Below are 14,889 nucleotides of genomic sequence, written 5' to 3'. Positions count from 1 at the left end.
TTAAAATGTGAATATCTCATCGAAAAAGATCCCATGGCTCTGTGGAAAGGATTAAAAGAGAGATTTGAACATATAAGGGAAGTTATACTTCCGACCGCCCGTGATGAATGGAATATGTTAAGATTCCAAGACTTTAAAAAAGTCAGTGATTACAATTCAGCGATGTATAGAATAATCTCGCAGTTAAAATTTTGTGGACATGAGGTTACAGAATCGGAAATGCTTGAAAAAACATTTTCCACGTTTCACGCATCAAATATAACACTACAGCAACAATATAGAGTGCGTGGATTTGCGAGATATTCTGAACTCATCGCCTGTCTTCTTGTGGCGGAAAAGAACAACGAGCTATTAATGAGAAATCATCAGTCCCGACCCACTGGATCATCAGCATTTCCAGAAGTAAATGCTGTAAGTAAAAATGAATTTAAACCTGGAAACCAAAATCAAATTCAAAGACAAGGTTTTGGTCGAGGTCGAGGTCGAGGTCGAGGTCGTGGTCGTGGACGTGGACGTGGAATTGGTCGTGGTCGTGGTCGAGGCCGTGGTTTTGAAAACAATAGAGATAGTTATTTTTATAACTCATCTCAAAAGGGCGTCACGAACTACCCACAGAAAAAACATAATGAGAACATGAGTGTTAATGAAAATCAATCGAAAAGATTTGAAAGTTCTTGTTTCAGATGCGGCACTCCAGGACATTGGTCTCGTATTTGTCGAGCCCCTGAGCACCTTTGCAAACTCTATAAATATTCGATAAAGGGGAAAGAAAAAGAGACCAACTTCACTGAGCGAAGTGACCGTTTGAGTGATTCAACTCATTTTGATGCTGCTGATTTTATGAATGATTTCTCTGGAAATGATCAATATGTTGGTGGGATAGAAATGAATAATATTGATGCTGCAGATTTTCTCAATGATTTCTCTGAAAATGAACAATATAGTGGTAGAATATAAATGTACAATAATTTATTTTTCATGTATTTATATGATAATGTTTTATTGTACAATTATGATATGTGTTATATTTAAATATGTATTGTCATTAATTTTTTTTCATTGCATATTTTTTGAAGTTCAAATATGGAAAATGCTATGAGCAAAGCTGAAGTTTGCATACCCGATAGTGGTACAACGCACACTATCCTCCGAGATAAAAGATATTTCTTGGAACTAAAACCAACAAAAACAACGGTGAATACAATATCAGGTCCTGTAGACTTGATTAAAGGATGTGGTAAAGCACAATTTTTGTTACCTAATGGTACAAAATTTTTGATCAATGATGCTTTATATTCACCACAATCGAAAAGAAATTTGTTGAGTTTTAATGATATATATTCCCATGGGTATGATACTCAAACAATGAATGAAGGGAATGAGAAATATATGTGTCTTACCACATATAAATCAGGAAAGAAATATGTGATTGAAAAACTACCAATGCTCCCTACTGGATTGCATTATACACATATACGTCCCATTGAATCAAACATGGTAATTGATAATTCTTCAATATTAACCAATTGGCATGATCGATTAGGACATCCTGGTTCAACAATGATGCGAAGAATTATAGAAAATACACATGGTCATCCATTGAAAGACCAGAAGATCTTTCAGAATAATAAGTTTCAATGTAAAGCATGTTCTCTTGGAAAACTTATTATAAGACCATCACCAGCCAAAATCCAAACTGAATCACCAATGTTTCTTGAACGTATTCAGGGTGATATTTGTGGACCAATCCATCCACCATGTGGACCATTCAGATACTTTATGGTATTGATTGATGCCTCCAACAGATGGTCACATGTATGTTTATTGTCAACTCGAAATGTTGCATTTGCAAGATTACTTGCTCAAAAAATAAAATTGAGGAATCAATTTCCCGATTATACAATCAAGAAAATTAGACTTGATAATGCTGGTGAATTTACTTCCCAAACTTTCAATGATTATTGTATGTCTATGGGAATCATTGTTGAGCATCCTGTTGCTCATGTACATACACAGAATGGATTGGCTGAATCATTGATTAAACTTCTGCAAATGATTGCTAGACCAATGATTATGAAAACAAAGCTTCCTATTTCTATATGGGGACATGCAATTTTACATGCCGCTGCATTAATTCGCATCAGACCAAGTGCATATCATAAATACTCCCCATTGTAGCTTGTATTTGGTAAAGAACCAGACATTTCTCAATCGAGAATTTTTGGATGTATGGTGTATGTGCCTATTGCACCACCTCAACGAAAGAAAATGAGACCTCAAAGAAAGATTGGTATTTATATGGGTTATGATAGTCCATCAATCATTCGATATCTTGAACCTCAGACAGGCGATGTGTTCACAGCACGTTTGGCTGATTGTCATTTTAATGAGGAAATCTTCCCAATGTTAGGGGGAGACAAGAAACATACCGAAAAAAAAATTACATGGTATGTATCATCATTGTTACATATGGATCCAAGAACACAACAATGTGAAAAAGATGTACAGCAAATCGTGCACTTGCAAAGAATAGCAAATTAAATATCAGATGCATTTACAGATACAAAAGGGGTAACTAAATCATATATACATGCTGTAAATGCTCCTGCTCGAATTGAAATTCCAAAGAAACAAATTGAACAAAGTCATGATGTCGTAAAACGCCTGAAGCGTGGAAGGCCAGTCGGTTCCAAGGATAAAAATCCTCGAAAAAGAAAATTCATAGAGAAACACAATGATCACAAAATAGAGAATGATGTTCCTGAAGAAACACATGATGATCACAAAATAGAGAATGTTGTTCCTGAAGAAACACATGATGATGAAAATGTTCTGTCAGAACCACAAACTGACGAGAATCATGAAATCTCTATTAATTATATTAATACTGGAAAAATATGGAACCGAAAAGATATAGAAGAAATTGATGATATATTTTCTTATAATGTGGCAATCGACATCATAAATGATAATGAAGATCATGAACCAAAATCTTTTGGTGAATGTAAAAATCGGCAGGATTGGATAAAATGGAAAGATGCCATCCAGGTTGAATTGGATTCGCTAAATAAACGTAATGTTTTTGGACCTATAGTCCTTACACCTGAAGGTGTAAAACCTGTTGGATACAAATGGGTTTTTATTCGAAAGCGAAATGAGAAAAATGAAATAGTAAGATATAAAGCTCGACTTGTTGCACAAGGTTTTTCTCAAAGGCCTGGAATTGATTATGAAGAAACGTATTCTCCTGTGATGGATGCAATTACGTTTCGGTATTTGATTAGCTTGGCAGTATCTGAAAATTTAGAAATGCGTCTTATGGATGTTGTTACAGCCTACTTATATGGATCACTTGATAGTAATATATATATGAAAATCCCTGAAGGATTTAAGATGCCTGAAGCACAAAGTTCAAAACCCAGAGAATGTTATTCTGTGAAATTACTAAGATCATTATATGGGTTGAAGCAATCCGGCAGAATGTGGTATAATAGGCTAAGTGATCACTTGATGAAAAAGGGATATGTAAATAATTCAATATGCCCTTGTGTTTTCATTAAGAAAACAACATCCGGATGCGTAATTATTGCTGTATATGTTGATGATTTAAACATCATTGGAACAAATAAGGAAATTCAAGAAGTTGTGTCATACTTGAAAGAAGAATTTGAAATGAAGGATCTTGGAAAAACCAAGTATTGTCTGGGTTTACAAATTGAACAAAAAGAATGTGGAATATTTGTTCACCAGACAAATTATACAGAAAAGATCCTTAAACGTTTTAATATGGACAAATCAAATCCTTTAAGTACTCCAATGGTTGTTAGATCATTAAACATAGAAAAGGATCCATTCCGTCCATGTGAAGATGATGAAGATATTCTTGGTCCAGAAGTACCATATCTAAGTGCTATCGGTGCCCTTATGTATCTTACAAATTGTACAAGGCCTGATATATCTTTTGCCGTAAATTTATTGGCAAGATTTAGCACATATCCAACAAAGAGACATTGGAACGGAATTAAACATATATTCCGTTATCTACGAGGAACGACAGACTTGGGACTTTTGTATTCAAAAGATGCTAATCCAAGTATAATTGGTTATGCCGATGCTGGATACTTATCTGATCCACACAAAGCACGTTCTCAAACTGGATATGTATTTACTCGTGGAGGCACTGCAATTTCTTGGCGTTCACAGAAACAAACACTTGTAACAACTTCATCAAATCATGCCGAGATTATTGCACTACATGAAGCAAGCCGTGAATGTGTGTGGTTAAAATCAATGACTCAACATATCCAAATCTCATGCGGATTATCATTCGACGAGAAGCCTGTGATACTATATGAAGATAATGCTGCATGTGTTGCTCAAATGAAAGAAGGATACATAAAAAGCGACAGAACTAAACATATTCCTCCTAAGTTCTTCGCATTCACCAAGGAGCTTGAGAAGAATAAATGTATTGATGTTCGTCACATTCAATCAAGTGAAAACTCATCAGATCTCTTCACAAAGGCACTTCCTACGACAATATTCAGAAAGCACATATATAATATTGGGATGCGCAATCTACGAAATTTGTGAAGAATTGTTCGTGTCAACATGAGGGGGAGTTTACGTGACTGCACTCTTTTTCCCTTACTATGGTTTTTATCCCAATGGGTTTTTCCTAGTAAGGTTTTTAACGAGGCAGTATAAAAACACGTAATGTATACAATCATTATGATCATCATCACAAGGGGGAGTGTTGAAAAATTATTTAAAAATGTGTTAAATATTTGTGTTGAAAATGTGAATGTTGAATGTTGAAAATTAGGTAAAATTAGGTGTTGAATATTGAAATTTGTGTGTGATGATGAAGGTAATGATGTAATTTAATTTTGGATTATTTGGAAAAATTTTCTATAAATAGATATCTCATTTATGAAGAAAATCACAATTGAGTTGAGAGAAAAATATTATAAAGTGTGTAGTGTGATAATTTTGAGAGTTTGAAATTTTTACTTTTTACCGTAAATTTTTACTTTTTCACAACATGTAGGAGTTTTTGACTTTGTTTGAACTAGATACTTATACATTAGGTTCCAAAAGGGCAATCACTTATGCAGTTGAATATATATATTGATAAGCTGCACTTTTATCGTGTATATTTATGTGAATATTGTTGATGTGACACTTATTTATTGGATAAACGATTTTTTTATGTTTCGTCATATTAAATAGGTGAGTGACATCTTATCGGTGTTTACATAAGTGTGCACAATAGGTTTGGAGCATATATATACATATATATGTGTGTGTGTGTGTGTGTGTTAAGCTTTTAAAATAAAAAATTTATATATAGGTGTTCAAAATTCAAACTTGATTGATTGCAAATAAAACCAAAGTGCTCACCATAGTTGACGATGGTTTAAAAATGTTTTTAAAATCAACAAAAGATAATTATAAAAAAAATCTACAAAACATAAAATATAGGTTCGCTCCAAGGTTTAGTTTTTAGGTTTTAAAAAATATATATAAATCAAGCTAAAAATAAAAATATTTATATAATATTTTTGAAAAAGTGAATTGAACTATACGCGAGCTACCCTTAAAAGTCAAATGATAATTTTGCATCTATTATTCTTCCCAAATATATAACATACGTTTCTGCGTGGAAATTAATAATTTTGAGTTCACAGTATATCATTGCACGCCACTAGCATTTGACTCGGTTGGCATGTTGTGTCTCAATAACCTAGTTACTCGAGCCGTATCGGGATGTCAAAATGAATCAAACTCGTCCCACTCTACCAGATATCTGGGTTGTGTTGATAATTTTTTGATCAGCCAAAATAGCGAGTCGCCCCTCCATGTACCATATCGTCCCGTCAAATTATGGATTGTGGTGGATTGATCCAACTCGTCAAATATAACTAAAAATTGACGACTTGGCATGCTTCGTCCCGCAAATCGACGACTTAGATAACTTGGGTCGTCAATAACCCAACATGCTCAAATGATGACACCTACGCCAAATTGCGGGTTGTGAAGGTTTGAGTGCCAATCGGCATAGCTTACTCATTTTAACAACTCTATCTGTACTATACTCTTAATTTGTTCAATTGATTGTAGAAAGTAATATAAATATATGATTAAAATGATTATGTAGAAAATATAATAATTGTCATTGTTTTTTTAAAAAAATTTTGAATCAATTTATTTATTTTAATCTTGTGTGTGTGTGTGTGTGATAATTGTAGAAAACTTATTGGAGCTAAAGTAATTTATTTTAAATATTTATTCTTTTCAATGTAAAACTTGAAATGTTTTATGTTGCATTATTAAATGCATTTATATTCGTATGTATATTGTTATTTTTTAAATTTATAATAGTTATATTATAGTAGATGGTAAAATTAACTTTAAAATTAATCAAACTTTATATTTTGGAAAAAAGTCTTAGAGACCATGCATTCCTCTATTTAAAGATTTATTATTATTATTATTATTATTATTATTATTATTATTAATATCTGGGGGCGACAAATTGGGCCGGACTAATTCAAAGAACAGGCCTCGACTCGTGACATTTGCAAAGGCTTATTTGGTAACAGATGCAATAAGATATAGTTTGTTTTGTTGGAATTATTATCTCTATATCCATTCAAATAAACATAGAATAGAAAGAAAAAAAAACATTATTTTAGCAAGCAAAATGACCATTCTTGATGTTGGTTGGTGGGATGGGAATTAACATAGGATGTATAACATGCGAAAAATATGAATAGCCAATTAAGTGATATCTGACTCAATTTACGATAGAACTTGAGTCAATCGTTTGACGACAACAAATCTCTTCCTTTCAACACCAGAGCAAGTGAGACACAGGTCATGTTTATAAGGTATTCCCAAACTGTAGCTGCTTAAAAATCTTCCACCGAAGCCACTTTATGGTTGGATAAGATTGACATATATACATTATCTTCCTCCTCTTTTTCACTCAACGTGAATTTGATTTAGCTGACTTGATGCCACCTAAAGTTTTTCAAAAAAGGGTTCATTCTGATGTGTAAAATGGCTATCTTTTAAGTATTTGGTATCGTGGATTTCGTCATCATCATTAGGCACACCTTTTTCTGGTTATTTTTGGTCGCAAAGAATAATGTCGTGTGTTTATTGTTTCACCGGCCACTTTAAAAAATTTAGTGGTTTCAATATCATTAGTTAACTTTGTTTAGTTAATTAGTTATCCTTGCTAGCTCTGTAAGTTGATTTTATTTTGTAACTCGATTATGAATAAATGGTTTTACAAATATCCAAAAGTTGAGAAAGCAAAGTTTGAAAAAGGACGTGAGAGCTGTCTCACATTGGGAAATGAACCAAATAAAGTATTTCTTATTAGCTCTAAGTTTGAGTTAAGGATCATACACCGGTCCGGTGTGGTGACCATATTAATCTTTTTATATAAAAATTTATTTGGAAAATAATTTTTATTTTTTAAAATAGTGTCCCTTAGTATATCACCTGCGTTCGGACCAAACCGTGCGTCCCATGTCCGAACCAGCGCGTCTTGTGCGCATGTCCTTTGGTGCAGAACCGTGCGTCCTCTGGCTTGTACGGGTCTCATGGCTTATCACAGAAGGGTGCGTCCTTTATGTGACTCACTTTATATATATCCATCAGCCAAACATTTATAGAAGAACATACATTTCGTTGCATTCTTTTCTTCCGAAACTTGAAAGTTCTATATATTTCGTTCGCTGTTATCAAGAATTGTAGGGTTGTATTCTTGACTCGAAGTCGTTGTATATTAGAGATGATTGTCGTCAACGTAAAACACTATTATACAGACAATTTTGTCCGCAAAAGATATATCATTACTTCGACTTACTGTTTTTTCTATTACTGCATATTATTCCATTGTCCAAGATCGAGATTAATTATAACAATAAATAAAGCAAAAGCATGGATGCATCATCAATCCACTAGCTATCCACCCAACGTCAGCCACTATGTAAAGTTTTTACAACCATCTATCTATATATACATTGCATGAGGCTAATGGATCTCTCCCCCGATCCGCTTAACTTATAATCGCTCGCTAGATTTCCAGAAAAATCATATCAAGATCTGCTTCCATGGCTGCATGTGATCAAGTTGTGCTGTGTAAAGCGGCTCTGGTATTCGCGGTGACAAGATGGGTATTATCTTTCGCCCTCAATCTCTTCACCAGGTTCTCCACTTCGGCGACACAGAATACGGCGGCCTCCTTCTCTCCTCGCCGTCCGTCTTGTTCCTCCGCCAATCTTCGAATACTGAGGAACAGTCTATCTTTAACGGCCCTCGGAAACATCGAACACAGACTGCCCGAAAATGGCGAGTTCTCGTGCGCCATTTGTTTGGACAGATTGAGGAAGAGTAGCCAGGTGTGGGAGTTGAGCAACTGCTGCCATGTCTTCCACAAGAACTGCCTGGAGAAGTGGCTGCGTTATGATAGCCGGTTTTCTTGTCCACTCTGCCGGGTTACCTTGCTCTCCGGTAGTGCCACGCCACCGGATTCACAGATGCAGCAGTCGCCGAGCTGGGCCGTGGAGAGAATGCTCTATTTGTTCGGAGATGATCTTCTTCCTTGATTTTATTGAATCGATTATTCTTGATTGATGCTGGGATGGAATTTTTGAAACGTCCCACTAGAGATTCAATTAGGCAGATGATATTTTTTGGAAGTGTTGTGGTTTAGATTTGTTCATATCTTAGGTTGTATGGAAATTGTTGTTATGCTGGTCTGAAAGATTAATTCTCTTGAAATTTTTTTTTAAATAAAATACTCTTTGTTGGAATGTACTAATGATCTAATGATCTCAAAACTGAAAAGATACGAGACTGGACATGTAGCCCAATGATCTTACCCTTTGTCGGAATAGCTGGTTTCCTCGGTTCGATCTCTTCTCTTCGCGTGAGTTGTAATAAAAAAAAAAAAAAAAACTGAAAAGAGACGGTTTATCCAACGCAAAATCATTCATCCAAAAGGGCGAATCCATTTCGTTACCTGAATCACTTCACCAATCAAAGATTGTTTGAGGAAAGGTACATGATGATGCTCTGGAAAAATAGTTAGAGTTAGTATCAAGTTCTCGAGATAAGGTCATCCAGATAAGGTTATCTCCAACCTATTATGTTATCTTGACATAACATTGACTTCAAGATAATATTAATATAATTAATACGCCAAATACAAAACTCATCTCTAACATATAATAAACTCTAAATTTTACACTAAAAAGAATACTGTCGAAATATTCTCTATTATTGTACTCACAATTACTAATTTATTACACAAAATATTTTTATACACAATAATAAAATATCTATAATATCTAAAATAATTTCTATTTTGATATTCATTAGAGATATTAGTGAACTAAAAAAACTAATAAATCTATTTAAGAATTACTTTAAAATTTTAAATATTTAATATTTTTATTTAAATACTTAAACTTGAATGTAATGAATTAACAATTCAAAAAAATTACAATTACACAAAAAAAAAATCTGAAGATAAATTATTAACATAGACAAATATTTCAATGATGCTTATAAAATAAAAACGAAACACAAATATCCAAGTTTTAATTAAATTTATTTAAAAAATTACTTTTTAGTTCAAATATTAAATTTTATAGATTTAAATAATTAAACTTATTACTTGATTTAATATAATAATAAATGAGTAGGTCTCTTGTGGGACGGTGTCACGAATCTTTATTTGTGAGACGGGTCAACCCTACTGATATTTACAATAAAAAGCAATACTCTTAGCATAAAAAGTAATACTTTTTCATGGATGACCCAAATAAGAGATCCGTCTCACCAAATACGACCCGTGAGACCGTCTCACACAAGTTTTTGTCATTATTAAAATTTTAAATTTGGTAAACTTGTTTATACATTTTTTTATACTTTTTATTGTTTAAATGTAACATTATACAAGAATAAGTAATATAATTATTTATTAAAAAAATTTAAAAAAATTACATCTTTATTGAAATAATTTAATCAGATTATTGAAACTTAAAATCAACAAACATTATAATTAACTATTACAACAAATAAATTCTAATTTAAAAATATAAGTTTTTTTTTAAAAATAAAATAAAATAAAAATTTTGACACTATCGCTACAGTGTTGCACCAATTTCACCAACATAGCGCTAAAAATAGCGCTGGGTCGAAGCAAAAATCCAACGCCATTTACAGTAATGATTGAAGAAGCTCCAAGAGAATGTCTCTTTGCGGATGATTCCCCAAGTGGAATGACCGAACTCCCAAAGGGATTTGGACAACAACTGAGCACTAAGGGCCGAGATTCTGGAATTGGATTCCTAGCAGCAACTCCTACACATTTAAACAACAATCTCGATAATGGCATGTCAGAAAAGTTTTTTGACGTAATCACTACGACGCTCAACTCAATATTAGATGTATGAAAATAGAAAACTCTTAATATAAGTGCAACATAATGCCATATGAACTTAATGAATGAAATGAATGCATCAACCTGAATATTTATAGGAGAAGAATAATGATGATCTCGGTCGCAGAACCCTGAAGCTTGGTACACGAGGCAATAGAACATACTTGTATTAAATGTTTCCTTAAATATCTCATTAAATGCTTAATTAAGCCTAGGAGATATGTCATATCACTAACTTTGTCAGTAAACTTTAGTCCATTCGAGCAATGATCACGACGTTGGTCACTCTCTAAGCTGGTTCCAGGAACTCGGTATAGGTACTAGTGGGATCAGGCAATCGCCTGAGGCATCAGTACAATACCAAAATACCTTAAAATCAGTAATACAATCGCCACATCGGCACGGTCATGAATCAGCAAAGCCGAGCAATCCTTGAACGGGCAATAAAACTTCTGACCCCAAACTCGCCACCTCGCACAAGGCGTCCCCAGCCCCCACCGGTCGAAAACTTACGTCGGCAAGATGGAACAACAATGCTGAGGCTCCAAGAACCCTTGACAACCAGTAACAGGGAATTTAACACTGGTAATATAATATTGTCTTGTAATTTGGATGATACATATTTAGCCATGCACCCGGTACAAAAGGAATGAATTGTGCTAATACAAGGAGTTTATCAATTCGACTTTTCAAATCTTTAATATACCTTTTATTTTATTTAATATAATTTTTCGTAAAATAAATTTAGTACTCTTTTAAAAAAAATCATAAATCCATAGATTTACCTCCTGATGTAACTCAAATATATCTCTATATGATATAATCCACTATGCAAATTGATTCATGGAGCTAGACATTTTCTCGAGGGGGTTCGAATTTTTTTTATATTCAATTAATAAATAAAATTTTAAAATAAAGATATAACAAGTTAATGAATAATCACAAATTAATAGAGCTAGACATTTATCATGTTTGACATATATTCATAAGAAAATTTATCGTTAAAAATCATTTTAACAAAATATAATAAAAATAAAAAATTTAATTCAAAATAAATTACTTGAGGATTAGAAATACTTAGAGGGCAAAAGTTTACGAAATTTTGTCCAAAACAATTTTTTTAAAAAAAACTAGTATTATTTTCTTAACACCATTTCTTAAAATAATAATTATATTTATAATTAATGAATTAGAACTTAAATAGAGCTAGGAAAAACTCATATCAAAAAAATATTAATATTTATATAAAAATTTTATAAATATATTATTAGGTCTATTGTGATAAGGTCAACTCTGCTTATATTTATAATAATAAATAATATTATCGACATAATAAATAATACTTTTTCATGGATAATCTAAATAAGATATCCGTCTCACAAAATTAACTCGTGAAATCGTCTCATAAATTTTTTTTGTGCAAATATGATTTTTTATAAAAATTGAGGGGAGCAGGTGGGCTTGTCTTTGTTCTTGGTTATGATATTAATCAATAATCATAAAATCATTTCAAATCGTTCTTTCCAAATATTTCATTAAATCAAAATACAACCTTACAAAATTAAATAAAACAACCAACAATGTTGTTTATAAGAAGGCAAGATATCAAATTCTCTACGCTGAGTTCAAGACGACAAAGAACTCTCATTATCTCACCTTCATTTAACGAATGCTTTTAATTGATATTCAAGTATTCACAAATGTGGTCTTACAAATTTAATGTACCAATATATACAACAAAATAAATATATGTTGCATCAATTTAAAATATATTAAATAAATATTTTCAATACAAACAAATTCAATAGAAGTTGAACAAAATTAAAAGCCATGCATTTAACCAAGTGATCACTACACAAAATATAAGGAAATATATGAAAAATAAATAATGCTTACAAATATTGTATATCAAGTGAAAAATATTGCCATAACAAATTAACATAAGTGACAAGATAGAATTTTTCAATAATCATATATCCTTCCAATTTCTATGCACTAAAATGATTTTCTAGCAATGTCTGAAGATATGAAACTTCGTTCAAAAGGGCCAAAAACTTTTGATTCCATAAGCTCGATCCTAAGTCAAAGACAGTAGAGTGAAAGGTTCCAAATGAAACAAGTCCTTAATTCAATGTAAACATCAAACATCTGGTTGGTGTAGTCCATGTGCAACAACTCACACCCGACTTCTGTACACATGTTAGCGAGGACCAAATGAGATTTAGCGTTTACACCGAGCACAATAGTGTTCTTTCAGCGGAGCTCCACAGTTGTAACAGAAGGAATAACCACATCTAAAATCAACAAATAACAAGAGTTAGCATCTACTTCCCAGCACGACAATTTCTAAAATGGAACAAGTATCAGCACCGCCGTCTATTTAATACTAATTTTGTCAGTCATATATCTGCTGTAAAGGATTAATTCACTAACTTAGAGACCTGTAATATTCCAAAGAACACAAGCCATTGTAAATTGTCATACACGAGGAATATATAATCCGAGCAAACACTCATTACTCTTATGTGATGCAATTGCGATTATAGAAAGATGGATGTGGAGAAGTTCTGAAGGAGGTGCAAAAAACGATTATTTTCCACTATTTCACATGCATAAAAATGTTTATCCCATGAACCAAAAGATTTGTTGAATGTCACTATCCCTTGCTCGATTCTACAATCTTACATGTGAAGAACAAAAATCAAACTAGTATTGTGAAAGGAAACCCGCCACAAAATTCAAACTAGAAAACTTCGTATACATGTCACTAAGAAACTCCATGAAAAATAAAGAGAGTAACAAGCAATGTGGCCATGTGAAGGACTACTGGCAAAAAAAGTGATATCAAAACAGAACCAACCAAACCAACCTGCATGTCATGAACAAGCATCCTTCAGTTCTCTCAACATAGAACTTGCACCTTGGACACCTTATCCATTTATTTTTCTTTGCAAGATTCATCAGCATTATATCCTCATTACTCCTTTCGTCCTTTCCCAACTTCTGAAACTCCTCACACGTGATCCCTGGATGCCAAGGAACCTTACAATCGACGCAGAACAGCCTGTTGCAATCAGGGCATTCGGATTGAATTATAACTTCATTCCTCCCACACCGGTCATCAATCAGCAAGGCTGAGCAATCTTTAAATGGGCAATAAAACTTCTCAGATCCCAAAATCACAGCCTCGCACAAGGCGTCCCCCCACCGGTCGAAAACTTGCTTCGGCAAGATGGGACGACAATGCTGGGGCTCCAAGAACCCTTTACAGCCAGTAAAAGGGCAGTTAATAGTGGTAATATTGTCTTGTAATTTGGATGCTACATATTTAGCCATGCACTCAGAACAAAAGGAATGAGTGCATCCCAAAAGGCGAAACATAGCACTGGTGGGCTTCTCATCGGCACAAATTTCACACATTATCGTTAAAGAGATGCTAAATTCCACACCTTTGGAGGGTTTTGAGTTAGAGGATTCTCCTTTATAAACCCTTGGGGTTTTAGCGAATGAATCAAGAATTTTAACTTCTTCATCATCATCATTAACATTTGCATAATATGCATAATCTTGGGATAAATCGATTACCCTTTTCGATTTAAGACGATAACCTTCTACAGAAATAGCGTCGATCTTACTTGTGCCCTTCTTGGGTCGAACAGGGGTTTCGTATAGCACCAAAATTTCATCATCTTCAACAAGAGAATCCACAACATTGACGATTTCTAAGACTTTAGCAGCCATGAAAAGCTTTTCTCAGGAAACCAACGGTGTTTCAAGTCCAAACTCAAAGAGGTTATTAGAATTGTCCGGCTTATTTCTTGGTACAATGTAATCACCACCTCTGTTTTAAATCTTTTTGAGACAAATACGAGGCGTTTATCAAATTCGACTTTTCATATTATTTTTCTCGAATACAATTTTTAATCAATTATATTTCAAGGAAAAATGTATATAAAGATCAGATTTTTGGCAAAAACTTGTGTGAGACTGTCTTACGGGTCGCATTTTGTGAGATGGATCTCTTATTTGAGTCATCCACGAAAAAGTATTACTTTTTATTGTGAATATATGTAGGGTTGACCCGTTTCACAGATAAAGATTCGTGAGACCGTCTCACAAGAGACCTACTCCAGATTTTTAGCATTCCGATTTTGTGACGCTAATTAATTTTTATAAAAAATATTATATTTATTTAGACAAATAATATTTTTTATATAATTTAATCATAACTACAATATCTTATAAACTTCAAAAATTCCATTATTATCTCTACAAATTACATATTTAATATAATTTCATCATCTCTATCCCAATAATAATTAAAAACTATGAAAAAAAATATAAATCAACTCGATTTATTAATGATCATGATCATATACGTAATAGTTATTATGATGCATTTCGCTCTTTAATTAAATTAATAA

The 14,889-nt window shown here is 33.0% G+C and overlaps 1 protein-coding gene across 1 annotated transcript; it reads right to left on the bottom strand.

Moving 5' to 3' along the window:
- Positions 1 to 12,359: 12,359 nt before the first annotated feature.
- Positions 12,360 to 14,307, bottom strand: LOC140961607 (E3 ubiquitin-protein ligase RSL1-like). The gene is made up of 2 exons (XM_073420287.1): positions 13,335 to 14,307; positions 12,360 to 12,759 (listed from the first exon to the last, which is right to left on the bottom strand). Exons 1-2 carry the CDS (start codon positions 14,204 to 14,206, stop codon positions 12,687 to 12,689), a joined length of 945 nt encoding a protein of 314 aa, XP_073276388.1. The 5' UTR covers positions 14,207 to 14,307; the 3' UTR covers positions 12,360 to 12,686.
- Between the last annotated feature and the right edge of the window lie 582 nt (positions 14,308 to 14,889).

The sequence above is a fragment of the Primulina huaijiensis genome, chromosome 1, assembly GCF_012295235.1.
Source record: "Primulina huaijiensis isolate GDHJ02 chromosome 1, ASM1229523v2, whole genome shotgun sequence".
Lineage (NCBI taxonomy): Eukaryota > Viridiplantae > Streptophyta > Magnoliopsida > Lamiales > Gesneriaceae > Primulina > Primulina huaijiensis.
This window is presented reverse-complemented; position numbering and strand designations above follow the sequence as displayed.